This window comes from Copadichromis virginalis, linkage group LG17, assembly GCF_057382275.1.
Source record: "Copadichromis virginalis isolate Kocher_CV1m ecotype Utaka linkage group LG17, C_Virginalis_male_GT1.1, whole genome shotgun sequence".
Classification (NCBI taxonomy): domain Eukaryota; kingdom Metazoa; phylum Chordata; class Actinopteri; order Cichliformes; family Cichlidae; genus Copadichromis; species Copadichromis virginalis.
Genome location: NC_140634.1, coordinates 5,951,643 through 5,976,969, shown reverse-complemented (window position 1 = coordinate 5,976,969; position 25,327 = coordinate 5,951,643). Strand labels below are relative to the sequence as shown.

Sequence of the window (25,327 nt, the reverse complement as noted above, 5' to 3'; positions counted from 1 at the left end):
TAACAAAAACAATGCATGGTAGTTTAAGAAGAACTTGGCTCTGTTTATGATTGAGATACTTTTAGACACTTTATTTTGTATATGTCTAATGTGTGATTTCCAGCATAATTTGCTATCAATCGTTACTCCCAAGAATTTTATTTCTGATACTACATCTATGTCTACACCATCTAATTTTATTGCAATATCTACATTTACATTGTAATTCCCAAAGAACATTACCTTGGTTTTGCTCAAATTTATAGATAATTTGTTAACATCCATCCATATTTTTAGTTTCCTTAATTCATTGTTAATGTTAAGTACTAGGTCACTATGATCGTCGTTAGAATAAAAAATATTGGTGTCGTCAGCAAATATGACTAGTTTTAATAACTTTAATACATTAAATATGTCATTTATATAAAGGTTAAATAGAGTTGGTCCCAGAATTGATCCTTGTGGCTAGAGCAGGGCGATATGGCCAAAAATATTTATCACGATATATACTTGAAAATTTGCGATAACGATATAACTGACGATATAATTGATGCGAGACAAAATACAACTCTACAACATTACTAGCGCAAAAAGACAACCTTCCATTTATTTTCACTTAAACAAGAAGCTGGTTTTTATGTACATTAAAGCTTTATAAAAATGTAACAGTGCAAATGCAAATTCCTTGCTGAAAGTTTAACCAAAAGGCATTTCCAGTAGAAATGGGCTGACATATCCTGAGCATAACCATGTCCACTGAAGTTAAAAAGAGGTGCTTTGCAACATTAAACTGCAGTGTGCAGTACGTATTTTTCGGACCATAAGGTGCACGGGATTATAAGGCACATTAAGCGAAACAAAGCAGTCAGATAAATCAAACTTTATTAAACTCATTCTTCTTGCTTCCTCCACTTCTGTACCATTGATTCATTAATGTTGAATTCTCTGGCAGCTGCTCTATTCCCATGTTGTTGCAGTATATTAATGACTAACCTTGTATTGTGGATGAATTATCTCAGTTGTTCTCCTGACTGAAGTTTGGTCCGTTTACAGCATCCTGCCATGCGATTGCATTTGTCTCTAACCATGAGGAACCTTCACGTTAACTTTTATAAGTGGAAAAGTGTTAGTGATCGTCCTCCAGCTTCACTGTTTATGTTATGCTAACATAGTTGTGTCGCTAGCGATCACGTAGCACATCATTTTATACCAGCTAGCCCAACTTCAGTAACCCTACAAACGTCACTGCTGTTTAGTTTCCTGTCTTCATTTATGTTGGAAGTGATAGCAGAGCTGTACGTTTGATTTTTTTTTCAGAAATCTCTCAGTCAGAACATGCAATATCATGCTTAGGTAACTAGCGAAACTAGCGAGCTAACTTCCGCTAGCTTCCTGCTAACGTCTAACTCCGTTAAATGTAATAAATTTTGTTTTCATGGATGCCTGGAAGTTAAACTTCATAGTTACACCTGGTAAAGCAGCAATGCTGATCGTTTTATTAAAGATGAAAGAATTTAGACAGTTTTTAACTCTCAGTAATGCTGCAGTGTTGTTTGACCTGAAAAAGACGGAGTTTAGGACCCAGATTACTCCCAGATTTAAGAGCATCTTAGTCCGACAAATACGACAATAACGACGGCCGCTTGCATGTTCTGCAAAAAAAAAGTGCTTTGTTGTGTATCTGACGGACAAACACCAAACCAGTTCCACATCACTGAAGTTGCACCATTTTTACAAACCAATTCTGGTTCATCTGTTTCACTCAACAATCGGCCATGTGCGTATGAAAACAAAGGCACTGCGCATGCGCGTTTTACTCCCATTCTATCGCGATATTTCATTTTCCTATCGTTGCCTAACATTATACCGGTATTACCGTGAACGGTATAATATGGCCCAGCCCTACTTGTAGCACTCCACAGCTAATGCCCAAATACCCCGATTCAAACTCGCCCATCTTCACATACTGCTGTCTCTCAGTCAAGTAACTTTGGATCCATTTCAAAGTCACTCCCCTAATACCATATCTGTCTAATTTTTTAAGTAATCTACTATGGTTAATCATATCAAATGCTTTCTTCAAGTCAATAAATATCCCTGCTGCATGTTTTTTTCTATCCAAACTGTTGGTTATCTCTTCTATTGCATCAATGATAGCCATTGAAGTTGACCTTCCTATCCTAAATCCGTACTGACATTAATTAATTAATTTATGTTTGTCAATAAATTTACCTAATCTATTATTATAAAGTTTTTCTAATATTTTAGAAAACTGAGGGAGCAGGGACACTGGTCGATAGTTAGTGAGGATGTGTTTGTTTCCATTTTTATATATGGGTATAACTTTAGCTATTTTCATTTTCTTTGGGCATTTCCCGTTTGAAATGATAAATTGCATATATAAGCTAGAGGTCTAACAATGCTATGTATGATTCGTTTGACTAATGTCATATCTATACCAAAACAATCAGTAGATGTCTTGTTCTTACAGTTTTTAACTACATCTAAAATATCTAATTCTGTAACTCCCGACAAGAACATAGTCTTTGAATTTGAATTTTGAATTTGTTTCTATCAATGACATTTCACTGCTATTACATTTTGGAATTGTTGTAGTCAGCTCCGGTCCCACATTTACAAAAAAGCTGTTAAAACACTCCACCATCTCATTTAAATTGTAATTGTCACTGTTATTATTAGTGAAATAATCTGGATATGAGCCCTTTTTTGTGTTACCTTTAATAATAGTGTTAAGTATTCCCCATATCTCTTTAGTGTTGTTTTTATTTTTATGTATTAATTTAGTATAGTATAATTTCTTACTAGTTCTTAATATTTCCGTTAGTTTATTTTTATATTTTTTATATCTATACTCTGCTTCTTCAGTTCTTAGCTTAGTGAATTGTCTATATAAAGAATTTTTCTTCTTACAGGCCTTGTGTAATCCTTTTGTTAGCCACGGGCATTTAATAAATTTATTGTTGATACTGATTTGCCCGACTGGGCAGTTTTTATCATACAGAGAGTTGAAGATATCCAAAAATATTTCAAAAGCACCATCCACATCATCTCCGGCATACACTGCATTCCAATCCTGAGTCATCAAGTCCTGATAAAAGAGGTTAATTGCATTTTCTGTTCTTACTCGTTTGTAGATATATTTCTGAGGTACTTTCTCACATACACTCTTAACGTCATACACTACAAATATTGGCAGGTGATAAGTTATATCACATACCATTAATCCGCTAGCAATTATTAACTCTAAGTTATTTGTAAAGATGTTATCAATAAGGGTAGCACTATGAGATGTTATACGACTTGGTCTTAAAATTGTGGGATATAAACTCATACCAATCATCCTATTAATATAATTCTCGGTGATCTTGTGATTGTTTGGATTTATCAAATCGATGTTGAAATCTCCACAGATGAATAATATTTTATTACTTGCAACTGAAAATATTTTTTCAATCCAATCCAGTGAATACTTCTAGACTCGAACCAGGTGATCTATAAAGACAACTAACAATAATGTTTTTCACTTTTTCATTGATAATTTCTATGGTTAAGCATTCAAATAAGTCATTTATTGTCAATGTCATACTTTCCAATATTCGAAATTTAAATTTCCTATGGACATATATAGCAACACCTCCTCCTGCTTTGTTTGTTCTATTAACATAGTTCAGATTATAATCCTTTAATTCAAAATCAACACCTTTTTCTTCTTTAATCCATGTTTCTGATACTGCTATAATACTAAATGGGTCTTGAAATTGTTGTAAATATTCCTCGATTGAACTGAAATTTGCATACAAACTTCTACTGTTAAAGTGAATGTTTGAGAATTTCTTATCAGTTTTAATTGAGGAATTATATTCTTTTTCAGAATAATATTTACAGTCATTTGGGTTAGCTAATAGGAAATGGTTGTCAGGGTCTAGATGATCTTCTTGATCTAAAGCATTATGATCAGTATATTTGAAATGCTTCAGTTCCAAATCCTCAAGATTTAAACTCCGTTCATGTGTTTCTAGTTCATCTTTTTTCCGTTTTAAGGAGTATTTAGATGTCATTGTATGAGTTTACGCTCCCTTAACTGACACAGATTGTGCAGACCCTCAGTAGTATTCATTCATATTTATTCAATTCCTCTATATCTCTGATAATCACCACTTTAGCTTCCTCAGGCGTTCCTTTCAGTTTGATGTATACCTTACAGTTCATGACCCAAGTATTCTGTATCTTGTCCTGCTTCCTCATGATTCTGGCTTTTTTAGCAATGTCCACATTTCTTTTAATCAAATGATCATTCAGATAGACGTTAGTACCTTTTAGCTTTTTCCCTTGCTTCATTAGTGCAACTTTGTTTTTTCTGCTGACAAACCTCAGGAACACCGCTGGCATGTTGTTCTTCGTGGGAAGAGGATGACAGGCATCAATGGTATTTACATCCAAGTGTATCTTTTTAGACGCAAAAAAAGACACCACCTGTTGCTCCATCGAATTCTCCTCCCGTAAGCCGGTTTCTTCATTGTTACCGGAGGTCACAGCATGAGCATAAGAGCAGGGTTTGATCTTAATCCCAGTCACAATAACATCGTTTATCCTTGAGTATTGCTCCAAATCCTCGACTTTCTTCTCTAGCGCTGTTATTTTTTTGTCCCGCTCAGCAAGGCGTACACGCAACTCTGTCACTTCCTGCACTAGGTTAAGTATTTTGTCTTGTTTAATTTTAATGTCATTTACATCCTGTGATAGGAAGTCCAGTGATCTTTTGATATCTTCCGCCTCCTCCAAGGCTGAGTTTTTCTTGGGTGGCATTGTCAGGGGTAGTCCAGAGTCTTTAGCTCCGAGACTACCGATGGCTTCTTGATTAGCTCATTAGCCACAGTCCAAGGTTAGCTGTTGTGCTAGTTATCTTCTTCCCTTTTTTCTCCGTTTACACTGCACTCACGTACACTATCCACACTATTAACACTAGCGACGTGAGGTTGTTTGTACATACGTGGGGACGATGTGCGTGAACTCCAGCGGCGCGGATGCAGGCCGCAGCATATCAATAACCTTTCCAAATAGCGTAGCGTGGAAAACAAACACATAGATGATGGAAAAACTACAGTCCCGTTTGTCAAGCTTGCATTTTCTCCCGGTCCTCTTCGGCAACGCTGAGCGACCCTATGTGATATTTCGTCGTCCAAATTTCCATGACATACTGCGGTATGGAAGAAATATAGTATCATCAGAATTCAAGTATTTTTAGACATTGAATTTATGACACTGAATTTTTATCCTCCAAATTTCCCTGCAAAAATATTCACCTGCAAAAATTCACCTGCAAAAATTCACCTGCAAAAAATTCACCTGCAAAAATTCACCTGAAAAAAATTCACCTGCAAAAAATTCACCTGCAAAAAATTCACCTGCAAAAATTCACCTGAAAAAAATTCACCTGCAAAAAATTCACCTGCAAAAATTCACCTGAAAAAAATTCACCTGCAAAAATTCACCTGCAAAAATTCAACTGCAAAAGTGATGAACTTTAATGACCCAAGCCAGAGCAATCAGCACCAGATCGAGTCGAGTGGCTCTCAGCCAATTAAATTACGCTGTTTGATCACATGACACCGTTAGCCAGCAGTGTGTCTCCTAAAAGAGAGCTGTTTAAAGGTGAGTGATTAAGTTTTTCTCCTAAATAGAGATCATTACAGAACGCCTAGTCCGACTTAAAATCCCATTTATTATTTTTTTTTTTTTATCATCTACTCGAACTAAGGAAAACGTTTGACTAACTCAAAGACAATTTCCACGCCTCCCCTGCCTGACTGCAGAGGCAGTTTTGAATTTAGGAGCGCCAAGATGGCAGCGGCAAACCCTGGCGGCTCTCCGGTGAGTATATATATTTTTTTATCTTCAAGTTTGTCTTTTGAAACCTTAATTTTATTTAAATCCGTTGCTCACGTATAAAGTACACAGACGGGGTCTTTGCTCAACTCGTCTGAGGCGTGTCTCACTAAGCGCTACATGCTAGCATCCTGCTAACCGAGCTACCCTTTACATGCTGTGCTTTAGAAAATAGGATACTCGTTAAAAAAAATACTCCGCAGATATTGATAGATAGACGAACACTGCAAATATAATGTTGGAAACGAGAACGGCCTTTGGTGAAGGGGTAAAATACACCATGAATAAAGCCATAGAGTGAATGGCTGCCATGGTTGCAGAACAGCCTGATTTAATGACAAGAATGGGGAAGAGTGAGGTGAAGTGAACCACAGCCACAAAACACGGTCAGACAAGGCGGCAAAAGGGCAGTGATCTGTCCGTCAGTATGAAGTTGGTGTGTGCTTTGGTGAACAAAAACTCCAGACTGGTAGCAGGAAGATGGGAGACTCGTGTTTCACTGGAATAGTGGTGAATTAAAACATCCTTTGTTGGGGACATTTCGGTGTAAATGCATCCATACAGGCAAGACAGAGGCAGACTAGACAGTGAAGAAAACAAGGCAAACATTAGAAATATAAAAACGGAAATATAGGATGAGTCGGGGATGAGTTCCTGCCCCAAGTGGAGGAGTTCAAGTATCTCGGGGTCTTGTTCGCGAGTGATGGGAGAAGGGAGCCGGAGATCGACAGACGGATTGGGGCTGCAGCTGCAGTAATGCGGACGCTGCACCGGTCCGTCGTGGTGAAGAGGGAGCTGAGTGTAAAAGCGAAGCTCTCAATTTACCGGTCGATCTACGTCCCTACCCTCACCTATGGCCACGAGCTGTGGGTAGTGACCGAAAGAACGAGATCGCGGATACAAGCGGCAGAAATTAGCTTCCTCCAAAGGGTGGCTGGCCTCTCCCTTACAGATAGGGTGAGAAGTTCGGCCATCCGGGAGGGGCTCAGAGTAGAGCAGCTGCTGCTCCACATCGAAAGGAGCCAGCTGAGGTGGTTCGGGCATCTGACAAGGATGCCCCCTGGGCGCCTCCTGGGTGAGGTGTTCCAGGCATGTCCCACCGGGAGGAGGCCCCGGGGCAGACCCAGGACACGCTGGAGAGATTATATCTCTCGGCTGGCCTGGGAACGCCTTGGTATTCCCCCGGATAAGCTGGAGGAGGTGGCTGGGGAGAGGGAGGTCTGGGCCTCTTTGCTTAGGCTGCTGCCCCCGCGACCCGGCCTCGGATAAAGCGGATGAAGATGGATGGATGGAAATATAGGATTAATATAACATACAATTAGGGAAAATGTAAGGAACACAATGTAAATGATATTGTAAAGTCATTAAAACAGCATACTCTGATTAAAAGAAACACATAATTGGGTAATAATAATAATAATAATAATAACAATAATAATAATAATTAAAAAAAACTAAAAAAAAACATGTACAAGATGGGTATGTATACTTGTAGCCAGAATTTAACAACTATAAAGTTGTAGCATGTCAGTACCTTACCCCATCCATTATATCCACACTTTCAGAAAAGGATATGGTCAATATCTTTACAAATACTATCTAAACTTAAACGGGATATTCCCTCTGCTTCTTCTGCTTCTCGTATCCACAGGTTTCTGTAAGAGCGTACGTAGGCTGCCATGACAGACTGTACATCTGATCATATTTTTGTCTTATTCAGACTCCACAGTGTTACGTTCAGTGGAATTAGACCAGGCCAGCATCTCCACACAACCCCCTGAGCCACATCTGCACTCAGTCCACACACAGTGGGAGGATCCTTCGCAACAAGACCATCAATACTGCAACAGGTCTCGCAGAAAAGATGTGCAGGATAAGATGACTCAGTGTGATGAAGTTGCATATTTCATTCTTCAAAATGATGCAGACGCTTTGCTGTACACTGGGATAGCCTTAGAAACATTTAACACACTTGTGTCGACACTGGAAGGATATGACAACAATGAATTTACCATGCCTGTCCGAGATCAAGTCCTCATGACACTTATGAAATTAAAGAGTAACCGTGTAATAGGTGACCTAAGCCGCCAGTTTCATATATCACAAAGCATGGCCAGCAAGATCATCTCACACTGGTTAGACAAGCTGGAGGAAGTTCTCCGACCATTAATTCCATGGCTGCCAAAAGAAACTATTCAAGCAACTATGCCTGAAGCCTTCAAGAAGAACTTTCCAAATAGTACATGCATTATAGACTGCAGTGAGACCCTTTTACAGAAACCCAGAAATCTGGGCTCAAGAGGGGAATCATACAGCCATTATTATTCACACAACACAGTCAAATATTTGGTTGCTGTTGCACCATGTGGACTAATCATGTTTGTGTCTGCGGCATATGGCGGCCGATGTAGTGACAAATTTATCACAATGGACTCTGGAATATTAACATACCTAAAACCTGGTGATGAAGTCATGGCAGATAGAGGTTTTACAATGAAAGACTTACTCTTTGAGAGAAAAGTTAGATTAGTAATACCCGCTTTCACAAAAAAACGTAGACAGCTAACTGAGGAACAGGTAACATACACACGTCGGATTGCAAATGTAAGAATCCATGTTGAAAGAGCAATCAGACGCTTGAAAGTCTACAAAATACTTTCACAAATTGTTCCTATAAGCATGGCTCCTAAAGTAGACAAGATACTGAGAATATGTGCTGCTCTAGTGAACTTAAGAGAGGATCTCATTCGTGATACACAATAATTGTGTATGTTATGAACAATTGTGGACTCGGGGATATTAAGATGGTTACTCAGGACATAAAGTTGCGTAGTGTAATGTAATTATTTTAAAATTTGATGTACATATATGTAGAGAGTAAATAATTCCAGGTCTCACTTTTTTATCTTGTGTTCTAGATGAAAGGTTATGTGATACAGTGTGTGTGTGCGTATGTATGTATGTATGTATGTATGTGTATATATAAAACAATTGCAATCAATCAATTGAACAATTATTACTTTTTTATTCAACCACAATGTGATAAATTTCTTAAATGAAAAAAAAAATGTTTTTCTCAAATCTACAATAATTAGTTGTGCATTCTTGACATTTTTTTGTGTTGGAAGATTACAGAAATACAGAACTATTCACAACATTTAATGTTGTCAGTTTGTCATTCATTTCCCACCATATGTTACAACTACGTACATTTTAGTTGTATTGAAATATTTAACAGATTTCATATTGAATGTCTCCTTTCATTCACAAGACAGAGACCAAACTCTGCAGACATGTTGGTGTCTGACTGTCCCATTTATAGTTGTAACATGTATTAAAGCTTGCCCATTATCTTCAAGTATCTCTCATTTAACTGAAACCATCCTGCTGCATACTCCTCTACAAGTCGAGGTAAGAAATATGAGAAGTAAAACCCTCTCAAGCGTTTTACTTGTTCCTTTACAAATGCTTCATCATATTGCACTGTAAATGAAACATGCTCAGTAGGTGTCCAGATCACAAGTGTGGCAGTCTTGAGCCCTGTGCAAAACATTGTAAGTTGCACTTGCATGTAATAGCCTCTGCTGCCAGTTTTCTGCAGCTGCAGTTCTCCATCTACCAGTTTGATATCGCTGCATTTCTGGGTAAGCTGCTCCGTGAGTGAAGGATAAGTCTGCACAGGACATTTTATTTCTAGAAGCACATCTGAGTCAATGACCCCGTCAGGACTCGCAGAGAGCCATGGCTCCTGGATGCTGATAACACTACCCATGTGAAGGATGTTCATACCCTGTTCTTTCAGCTGATGACAAGCTTTAACTTCATTTTCTTTACCATAGTTTGTTTCATAATTCCCACGAAAGGAAGGGTACATGTGCTCAGATAAAAATTTGTCATTTTTTGTGGTGGCACGTACTGGAACTTTTTTAGCAGAGCTTGCTGTAAGTCTGATTTTCCTGCAGTTGTGCCACAAATCAGATGCACTTTGCTCTTTTGTTTCTTCTTGTAATTGTTCTGCTTGCTCTTCAGAAACTTGAATGTATGCCTGGTAGAATGCCCTGCATGGATTACAGCTTAGTTTGTAACTGTGTGCTTGGTGTGGCTGAAAAAATTGCTCATCAACTTTACTGTTGCGGTGAGGACCTGCAGATGGCGAGGCATTGTAACACTTTCCAATTAATGTGTTCTTGAGGAGGAAAAGTGGCTTCACTGGTGCTTTGCTAACACTGTCAATAAAGTCTTGATGTGTAAGGTGATATGGTGTGTTAGGGAGAGATTGTGTCACTGCAGTCCGGGAGTTCACATCGTACTGCTGCTCTGCCCTGTGATGTCTGAAGTTTATCTGGCTTAGACGTTTAGGTTCAAGGTTCTTTGCTGTCCCTGCATTCCACCTGCGCTGCTCGTCTGTACACGCAAGCCCTGTCTTTCCACTGATCGCAGCATTCTGCACCTGTAACAAACATTAATAGTTTTTTCTCACTGTCAATACTCAAGATTTAACATAACGAGGAAGTTTACACTAACAAAAGCAGTACACGGTTGGTGTCCTGCATGTTATAGATATGACCCTGGGTCAATACACCTGAATCATATCCAAAACAGATATAAACACTGGCAAAGTCACCCATATTATCCATTTCATATTAATAGTCAGTTACTTTTTGATGCAGAAATATACATCCACAGTCTAATTTTTTTCAAAGTAGTGTGTGTGTACAAATATACATATATATAAACAAACATGTATTATACTACTCTGTGTCACTTCTTATAACTATAGTTTTTCTTGTCTTGTAAATTTGACCTTAATGTTCAGTCTTTTATTTTTTTTATATTTTATCTTCATGTGATTGTACAGCATACAGCCCACACAAAGTTAACGAGTGGCTTTCACATGTAAACAGTGCTCCACGTAATACTTGGCTAGATGGCAGTAGCGTGACTCCTTAATCACAGCCTTTGACCAGTCCAGTGTTTCTGTTTCAGTGATTTAAACATTGTGATATCCAGATAAGTGATATACCTTCCACAGAATAGCAGCCGCATGGCTACATGATCTCCCTAATCCGGCGATACAGGAACAGCCGACTGTCTCCACTACTCCACTTTCTCTTAGCATTGCCCATGCTAAGTGTTTCGCTTGATTAATACTCTGGCTCGGCTCTACAGCTGCTTTAAGAAAAATAAAGTCGCCTTGTTTGTTGAGCAGTACTTTATCAATTTTGTTGCTGTGCAGGTAATTATACGCCTCGGTGCTCTTGTAATTACGTAATTCCTCGCCATCAACGCCTTCGGAAAATACAAGGTAATTAATAATGTCGATGTAGCTAACATCGGGCCATAGTTTCATGTCATCTACCCACTCCGTGAGAAGTGACGGGTGAGGCACTGCAACTGAACTGTCCTCGCTGCTTTTTAAAACATCTTTACTGTGTATCCACCTTCGATGTGTTGCCATTTACTCCAGGTAAAACAAACTGCAGTGAGAGAAATCTTTATCAACAGTGAAGGTGTAACCCCGCAACTGTCAACAACAGCGCAAGCGGAAGTAAAAAACCGGCTTCCGCTATGAATCGGGGTAATGGCGCGAAATCAGAAATACTGTGGATACACCCTCAGGGTTTGTGATCAGCCAGCGGCTGATATGATCATTAATCCTGTAAAATAATATTCTTTCGGTTTATGAATCTGTTTGCATGGATTTCTTAATCCGTTTCCACTGTTAGCAGAAGTTGTGCATGCAGTTTTGGTGTGCTGCTCTCCAAGACTACAAGCTGCGTTAAAGTTGGAAGTAACTGGCCGATGTTCCACTGTTGAAGATCAGCTGTGCCCATTTGTTGCACATTGTGGGTATGGAGAAGTTGAGGCTCTTGCAGGCTACCCACAATTTCCCCAAACTGAGCGATTATACATCTTGCTTCCATATTTGTATCTTGTGTCACTAAAAATGCATTTTATTTTAATTTTATACATTGATTAATGACCTGCAGAATCTCCTTATCATATTAAGTGATTCATAATTGTCACTTTATGCTTTCTCCATCTTGAAAGTGATTACATCCTTTAGGTTCATTTTCTGCAGGCAGGTTTCTGACAGAACAGGCAGATTTAGAATATAACATGCAGCGTTCTATAGATGGACACATAAAGAAATGAAAAATTACATGTATGTGCTAACTTTCTAAACACTGTTACATTAATGATTAAGTAGATAAAACATTTATGTCAGCCTTGGCTCATAGTTCATTTAAAGACAAGAACTTTGTGTGTGTGTTTCAGGTCCTGCACTCTCAAAGACTGAATGAACCAGCATTGCAGCCATGGGTCACTGTGAGCATCACAGGGAAGGTTGAAGCCGCCCACTCCAGCTGTAAGGCCGGAGTCACGGAGACCTGCACCCACGTCACTGCTCTTCTGTTTAATGTAGAAGCAACAGTGTTGATCTGTGGCACAAGGACTGTTACAGGTGAACCTGCATACTGGGTTTTGCTGGGTAATGTGACCAAGATACAGTCAGAGGTTGGCCATAAGATAGACTTCTCCTCTTCCTCCTCTTATTGTATTTTGCACACCTCTGTTGCACACACATAAGAATTTCGCTCACATGTGCTGTACCAGTGTACCTGCACATGTTATGTGATACGGGAAATCTCCAATTTTTTAAATTTTTAAATTTTTTTTTAGATTAAATAATATACCATTGTAAAGACGACACAAGAGTTCCAGAGGCTCTTCTGGGAGCCAGAGTCGACCAGAAAAGGTTTCCCCGAGCTTGAGTCCTCTATGAAGAGCAGCCTTTCCTTATCGGCAGCGGTCACAGCCGCTACAGAGCGCTGGCAGGCTTGTTTCCCTGGGCCTTAAAACTGCAAAGGCGGCACGGTGCTGTCACGCTGATGGTAAAAACACAGGCCTTTACCACAGTGCCGCTGTGCCACTTTATTTTTTAACAAAACACTACGCTTTATGTATAAAGAACTGCCTATTCTACTACTTATTGAAGAAAAGAATCCACAAAAGATTAGTTTTACTTTCTTTTATTTGTTCCAGATAAATTATAAATTATTTTTTAAAAAGCAATGAAATGCATCAGATGTCTCCCATGCTTTCTTTTCTGCTGTAATTTTTTTTTTTGAACATAAATTGGTCTATTGAAAATAAAATGTAGTAAGAAACACTACATTTTTTCAATAGGCCAATTTATGTTTAAGAAAACCCCAACAAACAATCAAATGATCCCATCTGAGCAAGCACTGGGCGACGGTGGGAAGGAAAAACTCCTTTGTCTTAAAAAGAAGAAACCTTCGACAGAACCAGGCTCAGATGGTGCGGCTTCTGTCAAGACCGGTTGGGGGTTAGGTAGTTAAAAAACTACTCTAACGGTACAGCACTACAGCTTTTTGGTGGAAATGGGTGGAAGGATGGGTGTTACACCTCGTTTCATTGGAGGTCTTACAGGTGGTCGGGGTGTAGATTCAGCTTTTTTACAAATAGGTGGCAGAGGGACAGGACTAGGTTGTGGAATTATAACTGATTGGGTGGGAATCGGTTGCTTTCCACTTCTGGATATAGGTGGAACACACATCCTACGAAAAGGTGGTAGGTTGTCGGTCGAGAAAGTTTCCTTTTTCGTTGGTTGTGTGACTTGAGGAGCGGGTGTCAACTTTGTCTTTTTCGGTCTAATGGGTGGCAGTGGAGTCCGCTGTAACTGTTGTTCGTCAGATGCATCTTCCCTGCCTACGTAAATGTATTTATGTTCCTCAAAAAGGGCAATGTCTTTTTCAACTTGACTCATTGCCTCTTCAAGAAACATTTTGTAATTGTATTTTTTGTGCTGTGAAGGGGAGATAGTAAAAGGGAGGGATTGATATTCAAAGTTTAGCTCATTAAACCTCCTCTTTAGGCCCTGGAGAATGTTTTGTTTCTCCTGTTCGGCCAGTGGTTTAACTGTTTCCTGTTGTTTTGTTAACCAGGCATCATTGTCCTGCTTAGCCTTTTCTTTCTCTGCCTTTCTTCTACGCAGGTAGCCTGGAAGGATTCCGTAATCGTTTTTCTGTAAATAAAAGGGGACAAGTCCAGATTTCTCAAGGAGCTGCTTGTCCCCTTTGCGTGTATCCACACAAGCAGGTTGAGCCATGACTTTCTTCATGCCTGTGTGTTCTGGTTTTTTCCTGAATGTGTGTTCAGGTTTTTCGCCTTCTGGCCTCTGTGGGCACATTTCGCGATGAGATGGGGCCTTAACTGTTCTTGGCACCATGGTCCTGTGTTCATTTTTATATTTATTTTCTAATACAATTGCTTCCCTGTATTTAGAAATATACATTTTAGGTTTGGGTGGAGGAAGAGTACTCTACTTTGGGAGAAGGTTATAAGCGCTTTCATCTGAAAACACAATTCAATCGCTAGCTTAAAATCACCTGCAAGGGAATTCTACAACTGTGTGTCGAGGCACCCCTATTTATAGATTTTTATGGCCTGGCATGTGACATCATGGTGGCCTGGCATGTGACATCATGGTGGCCTGGCATGTGACATCATGGTAGCCTGTCTTTGTTCTGTCATTTAAGCCCCACCCCCCTGGTTACTGTTGCTATTGTAACTATTATATTATGAATGCTGGTAGCTAGCATTCCACACACACACATACACTTTTTGCCAAGGTTCCAGCTGCAGTCACCAAGACATGTAAATGTATTTAGTAACCCTCTGGGGTCCAGAGTATAATTGGCCGTTTTTGACTACTTTTGATTTTACCTCTATATTTCACCTTTAAAAAAATCTTCTTCTTTTTTTTTTTTTTTTGGCACAACCTCAAATATCTGAAATTTGAGTTAATTTTTCATTTATACTATATTTGCACAATAGATCTAAATTCAGACAAAAAAAATTCAAAATCCGAGTAGAAAATACTTGTCATTTTTACTGTAAAAGCCACAAACATGTTTAAGGAATTGTTTTCATAACTTGAAATGCGAATAGAAGTTGTACATTTGTAAAAATTATGCACATGTTTTGCAAACAACTTTATGTTCAGTATAATACTGTCGTTCTCTAAACCTAAAAGAGAATTATGGATTTGATCAACTGGTCTCTGAGTGCTATTGACACCCTTAACGAGAAGTCGGGGCTCGGGAGAGCCTGAGTGCCCTGGAGGGACTTTCCCTGCCGGTTACACGATGGACGGGTGGAGAACTGGAGGACCGTGTGCCTGGCTGGACTGTCGATCGAGGACGCTGAAGATATCTACCTATTCGGAACCATGATAACAGGGTTCATGCTGATCGGCGTTGGCTTAGCCCTGGTTTATCAGAGAAATAAGAAAGCGGAACCGGCTGTTCAAACCCCCACAAGGCTGCCCGCTGGATTCGAAGCGACGGGACGAGGTGCGACCTCTCACAACGAACGTAATATGGTCAACACCTTGGAGACGCTTACAGCTGCTGTGAAGGCTCAAAACAACACCATTGAGCGTATGAGGGGAAACATCAGAGAGAGGCCTGCTCAAAATGAGACCCTTGAGCGACAGTTGGAAAACATCGCGGAACGGATCACTGCAGTTGTGAGGTCTCAGAATCAAAAGACTGACAACACCACGGAACAGAAGTTTGATACCATCATGGGGAGGCTCGCAGCTCTTCAACGGGAGATCGAGAGACCAGCCTCGGAGTGCTAGAATTCGAGCTGCTCACAAAGGAGAAATCAACAATATTCAACATTTGGACACCACGGCCCCAGCTGCAGGCCCAAGGCTGGAGCCCACCAAAACAACTCCCTGATAACGACTGTGTGATGACTATTCTTCCCGCCCCATGAAGGACACCTGGATTGGCTGGAGGACTGTTTACTTAGCCTGATAGGCCGAAGGACACTGTCTCAGCTAAACTATGGACACGCACACACACACACTTACACTGATAAGCACTCACTCATCCCCCTCCCTTTCCAACGCCTTCGATGCTTGTGCCCTACCGGGGATGATAGCAGTCAACTGGACCAGCACAGATGCTGCAGGACCGGATGCGCTGTCTACGCCGGCTCTCTCTTACCCTTTACCCGCCCCTGTTGCTTGTCTCGTGTTTCTATGGTGTATTGATAGTCATGTGCTTTTGTGCTGAGGTGTTTTTTCTTTTATCAAACTGTTCTCCCACTAGGAGCTCAGTCTGAGTGGAGTTTTTTTTTTCTCCTCCTCTTACCTCATGTAGTGTATTTTCGTTGTTTTTTTCCTATCAGCCTACCTTCTGACATGTCTGCCCAATGTGATGTTTGTGTAAAGTTGGTCAGAAGGTTCCTTTGTGAGTGCGCATGCGCCATTAGCGTGCTGCCTGCTGTAACCCCTAATTTCCCTCGGGATGAATAAAGTATTCTGATTCTGATTCTGATTCTGATATATGCAGGTTTTCTTCCTGAATACTATCGTTGTTTATATTTACTGCGGGAAGAAACGGTTTTTATAAGGAAAAACACTAGAAAGCACTCAGTCCCCCTCCCAACTCCCCCAGCCTTTCCTATTGGTGAAAAAATATACCATGTGGACCAATCAAAAAATGATAGGGCAACATAGCATTTAGTTGTTTACGAAGGCGGGCAGGTGTATACATATAGTTTGAGTCTGACGGCTCTTTGTTTGCTTCTCATCTGTAAACTCTGCATACTCTCTCATGTGATTCAGTTTGTTTTGAAAAGTCTCAACAGGATCTTGAGCTTTATTGTGAAAGGTTTACGTGGAAAACAAACAAGCGTACAGCGGAACCACGCGATGGTTTTACCGTCATTGTTGCTAACGAAAACACGTAAAAACAGGCACTTGCCCGCCCATAGTGTGGTTATATTAAATATAAGAGAAAGAGAGAACTTTAAGAAATTAATATAGCCACTAAGGTGACCGTCAAAACGATGAAAAATACTGCTGTAAACAGTTTATTTTACGACATCGCGAAACAAACGATAGCGTAATAGGAAACGATAGACATTTTTATATCGTCATTTGATATATATCGTTATATCGAACAGCCCTAACATACACTCTTATATTTGTACATATATTTATTCTTATAATTCTCAGATTTACCCATTCGTATATTTTGCTTGTTCTTATGTTATTGTATTTTGCACACCTCTGTTGCACACACATAAGAATTTCGCTCACATGTGCTGTACCAGTGTACCTGCACATGTTATGTGATACGGGAAATCTCCAATTTTTTTTAATTTTGTTTTTTTTGAGATTAAATAATATACCATTGTAAAGACGACACAAGAGTTCCAGAGGCTCTTCTGGGAGCCAGAGTCGACCAGAAAAGGTTTCCCCGAGCTTGAGTCCTCTATGAAGAGCAGCCTTTCCTTATCGGCAGCGGTCACAGCCGCTACAGAGCGCTGGCAGGCTTGTTTCCCTGGGCCTTAAAACTGCAAAGGCGGCACGGTGCTGTCACGCTGATGGTAAAAACACAGGCCTTTACCACAGTGCCGCTGTGCCACTTTATTTTTTAACAAAACACTACGCTTTATGTATAAAGAACTGCCTATTCTACTACTTATTGAAGAAAAGAATCCACAAAAGATTATTTTTACTTTCTTTTATTTGTTCCAGATAAATTATAAATTATTTTTTAAAAAGCAATGAAATGCATCAGATGTCTCCCATGCTTTCTTTTCTGCTGTAATTTTTTTTTTTGAACATAAATTGGTCTATTGAAAATAAAATGTAGTAAGAAACACTACATTTTTTCAATAGGCCAATTTATGTTTAAGAAAACCCCAACAAACAATCAAATGATCCCATCTGAGCAAGCACTGGGCGACGGTGGGAAGGAAAAACTCCTTTGTCTTAAAAAGAAGAAACCTTCGACAGAACCAGGCTCAGATGGTGCGGCTTCTGTCAAGACCGGTTGGGGGTTAGGTAGTTAAAAAACTACTCTAACGGTACAGCACTACAGCTTTTTGGTGGAAATGGGTGGAAGGATGGGTGTTACACCTCGTTTCATTGGAGGTCTTACAGGTGGTCGGGGTGTAGATTCAGCTTTTTTACAAATAGGTGGCAGAGGGACAGGACTAGGTTGTGGAATTATAACTGATTGGGTGGGAATCGGTTGCTTTCCACTTCTGGATATAGGTGGAACACACATCCTACGAAAAGGTGGTAGGTTGTCGGTCGAGAAAGTTTCCTTTTTCGTTGGTTGTGTGACTTGAGGAGCGGGTGTCAACTTTGTGTTTTTCGGTCTAATGGGTGGCAGTGGAGTCCGCTGTAACTGTTGTTCGTCAGATGCATCTTCCCTGCCTACGTAAATGTATTTATGTTCCTCAAAAAGGGCAATGTCTTTTTCAACTTGACTCATTGCCTCTTCAAGAAACATTTTGTAATTGTATTTTTTGTGCTGTGAAGGGGAGATAGTAAAAGGGAGGGATTGATATTCAAAGTTTAGCTCATTAAACCTCCTCTTTAGGCCCTGGAGAATGTTTTGTTTCTCCTGTTCGGCCAGTGGTTTAACTGTTTCCTGTTGTTTTGTTAACCAGGCATCATTGTCCTGCTTAGCCTTTTCTTTCTCTGCCTTTCTTCTACGCAGGTAGCCTGGAAGGATTCCGTAATCGTTTTTCTGTAAATAAAAGGGGACAAGTCCAGATTTCTCAAGGAGCTGCTTGTCCCCTTTGCGTGTATCCACACAAGCAGGTTGAGCCATGACTTTCTTCATGCCTGTGTGTTCTGGTTTTTTCCTGAATGTGTGTTCAGGTTTTTCGCCTTCTGGCCTCTGTGGGCACATTTCGCGATGAGATGGGGCCTTAACTGTTCTTGGCACCATGGTCCTGTGTTCATTTTTATATTTATTTTCTAATACAATTGCTTCCCTGTATTTAGAAATATACATTTTAGGTTTGGGTGGAGGAAGAGTACTCTACTTTGGGAGAAGGTTATAAGCGCTTTCATCTGAAAACACAATTCAATCGCTAGCTTAAAATCACCTGCAAGGGAATTCTACAACTGTGTGTCGAGGCACCCCTATTTATAGATTTTTATGGCCTGGCATGTGACATCATGGTGGCCTGGCATGTGACATCATGGTGGCCTGGCATGTGACATCATGGTAGCCTGTCTTTGTTCTGTCATTTAAGCCCCACCCCCCTGGTTACTGTTGCTATTGTAACTATTATATTATGAATGCTGGTAGCTAGCATTCCACACACACACATACACTTTTTGCCAAGGTTCCAGCTGCAGTCACCAAGACATGTAAATGTATTTAGTAACCCTCTGGGGTCCAGAGTATAATTGGCCGTTTTTGACTACTTTTGATTTTACCTCTATATTTCACCTTTAAAAAAATCTTCTTCTTTTTTTTTTTTTTTGGCACAACCTCAAATATCTGAAATTTGAGTTAATTTTTCATTTATACTATATTTGCACAATAGATCTAAATTCAGACAAAAAAAATTCAAAATCCGAGTAGAAAATACTTGTCATTTTTACTGTAAAAGCCACAAACATGTTTAAGGAATTGTTTTCATAACTTGAAATGCGAATAGAAGTTGTACATTTGTAAAAATTATGCACAAGTTTTGCAAACAACTTTATGTTCAGTATAATACTGTCGTTCTCTAAACCTAAAAGAGAATTATGGATTTGATCAACTGGTCTCTGAGTGCTATTGACACCCTTAACGAGAAGTCGGGGCTCGGGAGAGCCTGAGTGCCCTGGAGGGACTTTCCCTGCCGGTTACACGATGGACGGGTGGAGAACTGGAGGACCGTGTGCCTGGCGGGACTGTCGATCGAGGACGCTGAAGATATCTACCTATTCGGAACCATGATAACAGGGTTCATGCTGATCGGCGTTGGCTTAGCCCTGGTTTATCAGAGAAATAAGAAAGCGGAACCGGCTGTTCAAACCCCCACAAGGCTGCCCGCTGGATTCGAAGCGACGGGACGAGGTGCGACCTCTCACAACGAACGTAATATGGTCAACACCTTGGAGACGCTTACAGCTGCTGTGAAGGCTCAAAACAACACCATTGAGCGTATGAGGGGAAACATCAGAGAGAGGCCTGCTCAAAATGAGACCCTTGAGCGACAGTTGGAAAACATCGCGGAACGGATCACTGCAGTTGTGAGGTCTCAGAATCAAAAGACTGACAACACCACGGAACAGAAGTTTGATACCATCATGGGGAGGCTCGCAGCTCTTCAACGGGAGATCGAGAGACCAGCCTCGGAGTGCTAGAATTCGAGCTGCTCACAAAGGAGAAATCAACAATATTCAACATTTGGACACCACGGCCCCAGCTGCAGGCCCAAGGCTGGAGCCCACCAAAACAACTCCCTGATAACGACTGTGTGATGACTATTCTTCCCGCCCCATGAAGGACACCTGGATTGGCTGGAGGACTGTTTACTTAGCCTGATAGGCCGAAGGACACTGTCTCAGCTAAACTATGGACACGCACACACACACACTTACACTGATAAGCACTCACTCATCCCCCTCCCTTTCCAACGCCTTCGATGCTTGTGCCCTACCGGGGATGATAGCAGTCAACTGGACCAGCACAGATGCTGCAGGACCGGATGCGCTGTCTACGCCGGCTCTCTCTTACCCTTTACCCGCCCCTGTTGCTTGTCTCGTGTTTCTATGGTGTATTGATAGTCATGTGCTTTTGTGCTGAGGTGTTTTTTCTTTTATCAAACTGTTCTCCCACTAGGAGCTCAGTCTGAGTGGAGTTTTTTTTTTCTCCTCCTCTTACCTCATGTAGTGTATTTTCGTTGTTTTTTTCCTATCAGCCTACCTTCTGACATGTCTGCCCAATGTGATGTTTGTGTAAAGTTGGTCAGAAGGTTCCTTTGTGAGTGCGCATGCGCCATTAGCGTGCTGCCTGCTGTAACCCCTAATTTCCCTCGGGATGAATAAAGTATTCTGATTCTGATTCTGATATATGCAGGTTTTCTTCCTGAATACTATCGTTGTTTATATTTACTGCGGGAAGAAACGGTTTTTATAAGGAAAAACACTAGAAAGCACTCAGTCCCCCTCCCAACTCCCCCAGCCTTTCCTATTGGTGAAAAAATATACCATGTGGACCAATCAAAAAATGATAGGGCAACATAGCATTTAGTTGTTTACGAAGGCGGGCAGGTGTATACATATAGTTTGAGTCTGACGGCTCTTTGTTTGCTTCTCATCTGTAAACTCTGCATACTCTCTCATGTGATTCAGTTTGTTTTGAAAAGTCTCAACAGGATCTTGAGCTTTATTGTGAAAGGTTTACGTGGAAAACAAACAAGCGTACAGCGGAACCACGCGATGGTTTTACCGTCATTGTTGCTAACGAAAACACGTAAAAACAGGCACTTGCCCGCCCATAGTGTGGTTATATTAAATATAAGAGAAAGAGAGAACTTTAAGAAATTAATATAGCCACTAAGGTGACCGTCAAAACGATGAAAAATACTGCTGTAAACAGTTTATTTTACGACATCGCGAAACAAACGATAGCGTAATAGGAAACGATAGACATTTTTATATCGTCATTTGATATATATCGTTATATCGAACAGCCCTAACATACACTCTTATATTTGTACATATATTTATTCTTATAATTCTCAGATTTACCCATTCGTATATTTTGCTTGTTCTTATGTTATTGTATTTTGCACACCTCTGTTGCACACACATAAGAATTTCGCTCACATGTGCTGTACCAGTGTACCTGCACATGTTATGTGATACGGGAAATCTCCAATTTTTTTTAATTTTGTTTTTTTTTTAGATTAAATAATATACCATTGTAAAGACGACACAAGAGTTCCAGAGGCTCTTCTGGGAGCCAGAGTCGACCAGAAAAGGTTTCCCCGAGCTTGAGTCCTCTATGAAGAGCAGCCTTTCCTTATCGGCAGCGGTCACAGCCGCTACAGAGCGCTGGCAGGCTTGTTTCCCTGGGCCTTAAAACTGCAAAGGCGGCACGGTGCTGTCACGCTGATGGTAAAAACACAGGCCTTTACCACAGTGCCGCTGTGCCACTTTATTTTTTAACAAAACACTACGCTTTATGTATAAAGAACTGCCTATTCTACTACTTATTGAAGAAAAGAATCCACAAAAGATTAGTTTTACTTTCTTTTATTTGTTCCAGATAAATTATAAATTATTTTTTAAAAAGCAATGAAATGCATCAGATGTCTCCCATGCTTTCTTTTCTGCTGTAATTTTTTTTTTTGAACATAAATTGGTCTATTGAAAATAAAATGTAGTAAGAAACACTACATTTTTTCAATAGGCCAATTTATGTTTAAGAAAACCCCAACAAACAATCAAATGATCCCATCTGAGCAAGCACTGGGCGACGGTGGGAAGGAAAAACTCCTTTGTCTTAAAAAGAAGAAACCTTCGACAGAACCAGGCTCAGATGGTGCGGCTTCTGTCAAGACCGGTTGGGGGTTAGGTAGTTAAAAAACTACTCTAACGGTACAGCACTACAGCTTTTTGGTGGAAATGGGTGGAAGGATGGGTGTTACACCTCGTTTCATTGGAGGTCTTACAGGTGGTCGGGGTGTAGATTCAGCTTTTTTACAAATAGGTGGCAGAGGGACAGGACTAGGTTGTGGAATTATAACTGATTGGGTGGGAATCGGTTGCTTTCCACTTCTGGATATAGGTGGAACACACATCCTACGAAAAGGTGGTAGGTTGTCGGTCGAGAAAGTTTCCTTTTTCGTTGGTTGTGTGACTTGAGGAGCGGGTGTCAACTTTGTGTTTTTCGGTCTAATGGGTGGCAGTGGAGTCCGCTGTAACTGTTGTTCGTCAGATGCATCTTCCCTGCCTACGTAAATGTATTTATGTTCCTCAAAAAGGGCAATGTCTTTTTCAACTTGACTCATTGCCTCTTCAAGAAACATTTTGTAATTGTATTTTTTGTGCTGTGAAGGGGAGATAGTAAAAGGGAGGGATTGATATTCAAAGTTTAGCTCATTAAACCTCCTCTTTAGGCCCTGGAGAATGTTTTGTTTCTCCTGTTCGGCCAGTGGTTTAACTGTTTCCTGTTGTTTTGTTAACCAGGCATCATTGTCCTGCTTAGCCTTTTCTTTCTCTGCCTTTCTTCTACGCAGGTAGCCTGGAAGGATTCCGTAATCGTTTTTCTGTAAATAAAAGGGGACAAGTCCAGATTTCTCAAGGAGCTGCTTGTCCCCTTTGCGTGTATCCACACAAGCAGGTTGAGCCATGACTTTCTTCATGCCTGTGTGTTCTGGTTTTTTCCTGAATGTGTGTTCAGGTTTTTCGCCTTCTGGCCTCTGTGGGCACATTTCGCGATGAGATGGGGCCTTAACTGTTCTTGGCACCATGGTCCTGTGTTCATTTTTATATTTATTTTCTAATACAATTGCTTCCCTGTATTTAGAAATATACATTTTAGGTTTGGGTGGAGGAAGAGTACTCTACTTTGGGAGAAGGTTATAAGCGCTTTCATCTGAAAACACAATTCAATCGCTAGCTTAAAATCACCTGCAAGGGAATTCTACAACTGTGTGTCGAGGCACCCCTATTTATAGATTTTTATGGCCTGGCATGTGACATCATGGTGGCCTGGCATGTGACATCATGGTGGCCTGGCATGTGACATCATGGTAGCCTGTCTTTGTTCTGTCATTTAAGCCCCACCCCCTGGTTACTGTTGCTATTGTAACTATTATATTATGAATGCTGGTAGCTAGCATTCCACACACACACATACACTTTTTGCCAAGGTTCCAGCTGCAGTCACCAAGACATGTAAATGTATTTAGTAACCCTCTGGGGTTTATTGTATTTTGCACACCTCTGTTGCACACACATAAGAAATTCACTCACATGTGTTGTACCAGTGTACCTGCACATGTTATGTGATACGGGAAATCTCCAATTTTTTTTAATTTTGTTTTTTTTGAGATTAAATAATATACCAAATAATACACCGATATTATTGCAACTTGTTTTTAACACACCAAGTGGCGACTGTATTAACATGTACAGGATTCTGACAAGGAGCTCAGCACGTGCAGCTTTTAACAGAAAAAGTACAACCTGAAAAAAAAGTCTGACCGTTTTGTCTGTTTCCCAGTGAAGGATGATGAAGTGTGTGTTTGGTGAGTCTCAGTTTCGTAGCCGCACAAACTATGCCTCAGCCATCCACGATGGTTTATGAGAGGCCAAATATGAAGCTTCTTTCATTCCCTCAAAACAAAAGTCAGAAAACCAGCAGTAATGTGTCAAGTCAACAATCTATGGGTGCGAATGTTCCTGAGTGCATGTTTTAACTACAGCAATAACACATCCGGGTTGTTTTTACTGAGGACATGCAGAGAATAAAGTGCATTTCTGAGTTTTAAAGTAAGTGGACACATGTGAAATGTAGCAACAAGAAAAAAGTAGCTGCAAAAATGGCATCACAATCAAATTCAGTTGTCTTTATAAATCCTACTGCTCTTTAGTTTTCCTCAGCATTCAAGTGAGTAGAGGTCAGTAGTGAAGCTGGTTGGCTGTTATTAGCAGCATGAAGGGTGTGCTCTTGTGTCCATGCTATTTGAAATCATTTGAGAGTGTATTTTTCAAATGCCTTTCCTCTCTGTGTGTTTTTGTGATTCTATTTATCTAAAGCAGAGTGAGCTACCTAAGCATCTTTACCCATGAGCCCCAGCAATGTAAATGATGTACGAATACTAACATAGACTGTATATATAAGCTGGACTTTGCTTCCAGATTTAAAAAAGCAAGGCCAACGCAGTCTGCACTGATGGCCAACAGGGGGCGACTCCCCCAGTCCAGTCCACTTCTCACTTGATTTTTGACATCAGTGAAGCCTTATTTAATACAGGACGTTTCTCATTTTGTTAAGGATGCTGTCACTTACAATTGCTAATAAGGCAGAGAATAGTATAAGGCATGGCTACCGTATGAGTGTACAGAGTCTAATAGAATAAAATAATAAAAGTGAAAATGCTCAAGTGAAGGTTTCAACCATTGGGTGCCGTCATTGTGGCTACAGTCATCTTTTTTTATGTAGTCTATGTACTAATATAGCAGTGCACAAACCACTTGTACACAAGACTGTGAATCTTAATCAAGTTTAGGTATTTTTGTATTTGGCAAAAATTCATTATAGTGCCTTTTTTTGTCTTTTATTGGTAAGAAGAAACAAAAGTATATGTATATTTCAATGCCAGTGTACCCATAACAGGTTTACATGCATATTGATCAAGAGAGGCCTTGGCTTTGTATTTTGTCTGAATATTTTTGCACAGATGTTTTGTATTGCAAAATCATTTATTAAATGTTTGGTAAATCCCGCTGCTTCTGTTGTATGATCGATCCGTTTTAAGAATACAGACTTGTAATAGCAATGTGAATCCTCTGGGGGCCACCAAATCACCATTTCTGAGAACAGTTTTGAATATCTTTGCCTTGTAATTGCAGTGACCACTGTTG

The 25,327-nt window shown here is 40.3% G+C and overlaps 3 protein-coding genes and 1 long non-coding RNA gene across 4 annotated transcripts; 1 reads left to right on the top strand and 3 right to left on the bottom strand.

Annotated features, from left to right (window-relative positions):
* Nucleotides 1–5,159: 5,159 nt before the first annotated feature.
* Nucleotides 5,160–8,366, top strand: LOC146688876 (uncharacterized). Its single transcript, XR_014915869.1, has 3 exons — nucleotides 5,160–5,652; nucleotides 5,759–5,871; nucleotides 7,607–8,366. It is a non-coding gene; the product is annotated as an uncharacterized LOC146688876 (long non-coding RNA).
* A 4,538-nt stretch (nucleotides 8,367–12,904) lies between these two features.
* LOC146688875 (uncharacterized) lies at nucleotides 12,905–14,884 on the bottom strand. The gene has a single exon (XM_085435795.1). It carries the CDS (start codon nucleotides 14,204–14,206, stop codon nucleotides 13,274–13,276), a length of 933 nt encoding a protein of 310 aa, XP_085291921.1. The 5' UTR covers nucleotides 14,207–14,884; the 3' UTR covers nucleotides 12,905–13,273.
* A 2,557-nt stretch (nucleotides 14,885–17,441) lies between these two features.
* LOC146688874 (uncharacterized) lies at nucleotides 17,442–20,813 on the bottom strand. The gene has a single exon (XM_085435796.1). It carries the CDS (start codon nucleotides 18,741–18,743, stop codon nucleotides 17,811–17,813), a length of 933 nt encoding a protein of 310 aa, XP_085291922.1. The 5' UTR covers nucleotides 18,744–20,813; the 3' UTR covers nucleotides 17,442–17,810.
* A 1,159-nt stretch (nucleotides 20,814–21,972) lies between these two features.
* On the bottom strand, nucleotides 21,973–23,678 carry LOC146688873 (uncharacterized). Its single transcript, XM_085435797.1, has one exon. The coding sequence runs from the start codon at nucleotides 23,272–23,274 to the stop codon at nucleotides 22,342–22,344; it is 933 nt and encodes a 310-aa protein (XP_085291923.1). The 5' UTR covers nucleotides 23,275–23,678; the 3' UTR covers nucleotides 21,973–22,341.
* Nucleotides 23,679–25,327: the final 1,649 nt, after the last annotated feature.